Source organism: Thermobia domestica, chromosome 8, assembly GCF_964235325.1.
Source record: "Thermobia domestica chromosome 8, izTheDome1.hap1.1, whole genome shotgun sequence".
Lineage (NCBI taxonomy): Eukaryota > Metazoa > Arthropoda > Insecta > Zygentoma > Lepismatidae > Thermobia > Thermobia domestica.
Window position 1 is genome coordinate 28,844,333 of NC_137461.1, and position 7,158 is coordinate 28,851,490.

The 7,158-nt window shown below is 40.4% G+C and overlaps 1 protein-coding gene across 1 annotated transcript; it reads left to right on the plus strand.

Annotated features, from left to right (window-relative positions):
- The first annotated feature begins 1,912 nt into the window (after positions 1 to 1,912).
- Positions 1,913 to 6,930, plus strand: LOC145692074 (uncharacterized). The gene is made up of 2 exons (XM_081767365.1): positions 1,913 to 3,248; positions 6,857 to 6,930. The coding sequence occupies exons 1-2, from the start codon at positions 1,913 to 1,915 to the stop codon at positions 6,928 to 6,930; spliced, it is 1,410 nt and encodes a 469-aa protein (XP_081623491.1).
- The last annotated feature ends 228 nt before the right edge of the window (positions 6,931 to 7,158 follow it).

Here is a 7,158-nt window from a genome sequence, read left to right on the forward strand (position 1 = left end):
GGTCTATCGGCACACCACCATACCCATGCTTTTACAACATCTTTATCGTCTTCGCACTCGCTATATACAGAGCCGTATAGCTGAGGCACATCCAATTCTCGGTGCTCTGCTCGATCAGACTCCTGCACGACCACGGCATGCCTATCCACCAGTCGACCATCTACTTGCACTGCATGAACTTGACAAGGCCACGGCAACTTATAACCCACGCCGTCGCATCTATCAAAGCCATCTCCATATCTATCGTCCATAATCTCTCTCACTCTACACTTCATCTACAACATCTAACAATATAACGATGACCGTGCATCACCACAATCAATAGCTTCCTGTATCCCAACTATAATCAGGCGCTTCTAAAAATTCTGTTTTTTCTCCTGGCACCGGAGAAGGCGTTACCTTCTGTGGCCCGCCCAGTTTCGACTGGGAATGAAATTGCAGTTAAAAAAAGACGGATCATACTTACTACGAACCTAACTCCTCTCGTAGTTAGTTACTGTGCTAAGCAGTGTGCAAACGTACTTGTAAGATCAGCGCAGATACCCTACATAGGAGATTGACAGAGGATCTTCATCTTCTGGAGGGTTTATCTTAAATTTTGAAGGTCATTGCTTGTAATCACAGTCTGACCAACTCTTTTGTCGCTTTGTTAGGGCTACCTGTAGCACCATCTGAGCGGGATGTTGTTTTCATCACTTTATGCGGTGCATATTTTTATCGCACCATGCATAAGTTACCGGGATTAGTTCAAGGTCCCACACCTAAAGCAGTGGCTGATGCCAAACGCGATCCTCGAACGAATCGACGTACCCGTCAGCTCTCGGAGGGTAGTTTAGAATCGGCTGATAAGCGTTCCAGATCTCGCTCTCCTACCTATATTCGTAAGTCGGAAGAATCGGAACCAATGCAAACGGCCGCTGGGGATCCTAGCACATCTACTGTTGGATTACAACCGTCATATGCAGCCATCCTTGCTCGTCCTAAATTGCATTCTTTCCCTCTAACTAACTTCGACCCAAAGTACAGTAACACCCGCCATATCTTTAATCAGATTATCAAGTATCTTCCAAGGGCCAGTATCCAACAGATAGTTTTCACCAGGGGCGGTGTTATTATTAAATCTCAGGACGAAAATTTTGGCATTACTCTCCGTAATAAGGCCAGTTACGAGATTTTTGGCAAAGCTGCACAACTGTCTAAGCTTCCTGACAAAATCAAGCAAACTCCTCCACCTTCGAGAACACCAATGATGTCCATAGTTATTTGCGGAGTTTTACCTGAAATAACAGATGATGAGGTGCTTGAGGAGCTAAAAGCAGAGGGAATTGAAGTGACCAAATGTATACGTATCAGAAATAATAACGGTCCAACATATATGGTGAGAGTTCTGACTACTTCTCAATCCTCGATCGATGCCTTGTTACACGATGGCGCATACATATTTAAGAAACGTCATAGGGCGGAACCTTCCCGAACAAGCCTCCCTCTTCCAATTAGATGTGAAAGGTACCAGGTGTACAACCAACATATAACGGCTAAGTGTCCAAATGTCGTAAAATGCGGCTACTGTGCTGGCAACCATGATACTAAAGAGTGTCCTAATACGGGAAAACCACCTCTATGCTCGACCTGTTCCAGTGACAAGCACCCAACTTATAGTTATAAATGTAAAGGGAAACCGAATCCAACTCCTGACCACCCGGAGATGACGGTACCGCTACGTACCATTACATAACACTCATATTACAAAATATTTTCCCATTCCAACGTCAACTTATATTGGATTATGTTACTGCAGCAGCCTCCGCTATATTTCAAGTTAACTTGTATGCTACATATTCTGGACCGTACGTTCACTTCCATATTGCTCCCCGAGACACTGCAGTTTAACTCCGTAATTTTGTGTATGAATATGGCTCTGACACTTCTTTTTCTGAACATTCGTTCTTTAGCGCAACACCGAATACTATTTGAGCAGTTACTGCTTGAGGAAAATATCGATTTATTTGTACTAAATGAGACTGCACTTAAACCTGCTACTTATGTCAGATTTCCTCGCTATCAATTTCTTCGCTGCGATTATGCAGACAATAACGCACGAGCCCAAGGTGGCGCTGCAATTGGAGTTCGTAATAAACTTACTTATAGATGCAACTCTGTTCCGCAGCATATGCAGTTACCGGAACACCTAGTGACAACAGTTTATCTTCCTCACCTTATATTAACAGTAGCTACAATATACGTTCGACCAGGTCATATCATTCCTCTTGCCTTCTTCACCTATTTGTTTCACCACTTTAAACATCTTGTTATACTAGCCGACGTTAATATTCACAGTCGCTCTGCCCGTGATAAAGCTGAGTTTTTCGATCATATAACTCTTAATTTAAATGGGCATGTCCATCAATTCCCCAAACATACGCGACCAAGCAGTCAGACTACACCCGATGTTGTTATTAGCACTGCCTCTATGGTCGATAAATGTAATATACATGTACTAGATTGTATCGGCAGCGACCATCTTCCGGTGAAAGTCGTTATCAATCATCAGAGACGACAACTATCTGAATCAACTATGAGAACTATCATGTTATACGACAAGGCGAAATGGGATCAGTTTCGTACTGATATAGATGTTGCTCTTGCCTCCTTTGTACCACCGACATCAGAGACCGACCTTAATAATACCGTCCATAGCATTAGCACAGCTATCACCAGTAGCGCCAACAAAAACATACCTAAATATCGAGGCAAAACATACCAACCTATGCTACCTCCGCAGTACTTGGCTCTCGTCAAAAAGTCTCGCACTTACTTTCGAATATACGAACAAACACGGAATCCAGAGTATTTGACTCAAGCAAGACGATGGCAAAGGACAGTTCATAACTATATTGTTGCTCATAAACGGCTTACCTGGAGCAAAGCATGTAATCAATTGAATACAGAGTCACATACCACGAAATACTGGAAAAAATTTAATCTTCTCACTGGACAGACAGTTAGTTCATCTTATCCTCTCATACAGGATAATAAATCTCTAGATACAGATCAAGATAAAGCAGACGCTTTAGCCACACATCTTCAGTCAGTATTTACACCCCCGCCTTGCACACACCAATTCAGCCGTAGAGTTTCTGAAGAGGCAATTGCACAATTACTTCAACCTTCCATCCAGCACACTTTAGAAGCGGATAATCCTTTGACTCGTGAAATCACCTCCGCGGAGATACAGTCCATCATCAAGCGTAAACGTAGTACTGCCCCAGGCTTTGACCAAATAACTTACAGATTACTTAAGGAATGTTCGGTCAATTTTTTCATATTTCTAGCATCGATATATACATTTATGCTTAGAACTGGTTTCTATCCTCTTGATTGGAAGGTATCTAAAGTCTGTATGTTTCTGAAACCCAACAAACCACCGCATTCCGTACAGTCCTATCGTCCAATCCAGTTAACTTCCACGTTAGGTAAAGTCTTTGAAAAAATACTCTTATCTCGTTTACACCCATACATTATGGATCTACAACTTCTACTTCTCCATCAAACTGGATTTCGACCTCATTATAGCATAAGTGATCAACTACTTCGTCTAACTACCATTATTACCAATCATTATAATAAGTCTCTTCCGTCCTGTCTCGTTTTAATGGATCTGGAAAAAGCTTTTGATCGGATTTGGCATTATGGATTGTTTTATAAACTTCTTAAACTGGGTCTTCCTGTTACATACCTCCGAGTCATATTTTCTTTTCTACTCAACCGAATAGCCTATGTCAGCATAAACAACTCATTATCACATCCAGTCTTCCCATACACAGGAGTACCGCAAGCCTCTAGTCTATCTCCTCTTTTGTACATACTGTATGCTTCCGATTTACCATCTCAATCACCGAACACTTATCTCTTTCAATATGCTGATGATACAGCTTTTCTTACACTGGGAAACACGATACAGCAGATTAATAAAAACTTACAGACAACAATTACTAGCTTTCTGAATTGGTGTAGTAAATGGAGACTTTCAGTTAATGAAGACAAAACACAATCACTTGTTATTTTACCTCCTAAATGCCGCAGCAAAGTTAGACGAAATCCAAATTTACTACAGATACGTGTGGGAGATCACTTTCTTCAACCAGCTAAAACTGTAACATACTTAGGAATCATTTTTGACGATAAGTTGCGATGGACACCCCACCTTCAGAAAGTTGTTATCAAAGCAAAGAACCGCTTACAACTTCTTCGTCGTCTTGTTGGCCAGACCTGGGGTCTAAATTCCAAATTATTGCTTAACACATACAAAGCATTTATGCGGAGTATACTTACATTTGGACACATAGCCTGGTGTTCAGCGCCTCCGAAATTTTACAATAAACTTGAAATTCTAGAGAGACATGCCATTCGTCTTGCATTTAGGATCAAACTTCCGTATCATAATACTGACTTGTATGAAAAAATTACCTTTCCTCCGCTTGTTCAACACATAGCACAATTGCGTCATAAGTTCATAACTACCAGTCTCCATGATCGTAAAGATATCTTTCTTGACACCATATATATTTCTTGACTGATTTACAATAAGAATCTCAATCTAAATACTGCTATACACCACTCAGAGTTTTGCTTTCCATATACATCCGCACCCTTCCAGCAGATCACCACCATGCCATCTTTTTCCGTCACCAACTCATCCGTCAACATCTGCCACATCTTTTTCCATCATAGCACTTGTCTCTCTACAACACTAATCTGGGCTTACCCCATGTTTCTCATCAGTCCTGAGACGCCCCAGGACAGAAGATTAATCTGTATTTTTTTGAACTAACATCTATATGTTGTGTTGTGGCGTTACGAGCACCTCACTCATCATTTATCCATTTATGCATTTTCTACGTTATTCATTAGTTTCAGTTTTTTTCCGCACCTTTTGTTATCTTTTTCTATGTGCACCTTTCATTACTAGTTTGTTATTATTGATATATTATTATTGTTATTGTTGTTTAATATCTTTATTTTTTGATATTTGTTAGTGTATAATAACAATGATTATTTCACAGCTCCTTAACCAACTATGAGTTTAATAAAGAATAATTGATACTCCCACACCCCTGGCCAAGAGAGAGGGCGAAACCCTCTAGTGGCCGTTTCTTTATACCCATTGATTCAAAGTTTTTCAGCAATCAACAAATGTTTTTACTTAAATTGATGCCCATCACCTTCCAACTCAATAAATAAAGTTCTGTTACTACGCACCACTCAAAAAAAAAAAAAAAAAAAAAAAAAAGAAAGGAAGAAAGACGGAACATACTGAACCAAGGAGCCTAACCTCTCTTGTGTCTGTTAATGTGCTAGCTAGGACGAAGTGTTGAATACGCATTTGTGAGCACAGCACACATACAATACTTAGAGGGTTGACGGAAGTACTCACTTTCGGGGGGCAAACTTGCTTTTTGAATCTCATTCATCATCTTTTCTTTCATTTTCACATTCATTTGGGCTTCGGCCCTAGGATACTTCATTGTGATGGCGGACTCTGGCAATACTAACGGACAATCGGTTCTCGGTCGACATACAGGATTACCAGCTTTCCTTTCTACCAATTCAAACACTTCGCGTGTCCAAACTACATCCACTGGAACTACCAGTCCCACTCGACACTTTTCCTGGGGAAGTCAATTAGTAGCGAGCACATCTAAAGAGAAACATCCATCCACTGAGTCAGTCCAGTCTGCAAAGAGATTTCGCGGTGGATCCAGTGATGTGCCGTAAACTATAATTTTACGTCTACGCGATTGTCTACTGTAATCTATACGTAATCTACATTACACCTTTTCCCGTGTAGACTATGTAGACAACCACTATCAAATGTAAGGAAGAATTTCGTTGCTCGTTTGTTCATATTTCCTCATTCAGTTGTTTTGCTTCGGTGCAGGGAAAGATTAGGGAAACGACTAACATAAAAAGTAGAGGGAATTATCTAATCTGAAAGTAATACGGATGACAACGCTGAAGTTGCGCTGTCGATGCTGCTGTAGTGTTTAAGAAAGGTAGATGAATGAATCCTATATCCTTTGTCTGTGTATACCACTTCCTTAGATTTTCCACTTCGAGCACTGCTTTTATAATGAAATTTACAAAACTAATTCTCACCTGTGGGCTTTCAGTCTTGAATCTGCTGTATTTGCCAATTTTTCTTGCATATTTTACAAAATGCATAATATTTTTCATTTTCCTTCATCAAGACGAAACTAAGTATTCGAACGTTACTATTCGGTGGTCTAGGCATTTTATTTTGTACGAAATTTCGCAAGGTAACGACAAAAGAAAGCTCCTTTATTCTCCACAACGCTAAATTACGTGTTGTTGACATATTCTACATAGTCTACGTTGTTCACATTGTCTACGCATAGTTGACACGTAAACGTAAACTATCGTTTTTTACGCGTAGACGCACATCTCTGGGTGGATCACAATCTTCAAACGTCCAACCAATGGACACTGGATCGCCACCTTCAGAATCGTTATCCGAACCTCTCAACATGACTTCAGATCCCGTTTACAATTTTCTATTAACTGACTTTGACCCGAAGTACACACATCCAAAGATGATCTTTCTCCAGACCATTAAATACGTTCCACATGCGACTGTAGAACAAATAGTCCACACTAGAAATGGATACATTATAAAATCAAAAGATCCAAATTTTGGAACCTATTTACGTAACGGCATCTTATGATATCTTCGGGAAAAACGCAAAATTAGCAAAAAAGTCTGATTCTAGGCCTAAACAACCACCACCACCCAAGAAATTGCCGATGTTGTCTGTTGTCATTCGTGGTGTTCTTCCAGAGTTTACGGACGACAAAGTGCGCGAAGAGCTTATTCAAGAGGGTATTAACATTGACAAATGCATAAGCAATTAAAAACAATAATGGGCCAACATATATGATTCGTGTTTTGTCCCAAAACCAGCAGGCTATTGATCATCTTCTGGCACACGGTGCACCTATTTATAAGAAAATTCATAGGGTAGAGCCTTCTAAAACTCCTGGGCCAGTGCCTCTTCGGTGCGAGAGATGTCAGACTTACAACTCTCATTTCACAAACAGCTGTCCAAATCAACCGCGATGCGGATATTGTGGGAACCAACA

Excerpts from the sequence above, each read along its gene's own strand:
- LOC145692074 (XM_081767365.1), top strand. The coding sequence starts at position 1,913 with ATGGCTCTGACACTTCTTTTTCTGAACATTCGTTCTTTAGCGCAACAC. Across the intron at positions 3,249-6,856 it reads GATACAGTCCATCATCAAGC|AGTTTACGGACGACAAAGTG; the intron begins GTAAACGTAGTA and ends GTGTTCTTCCAG.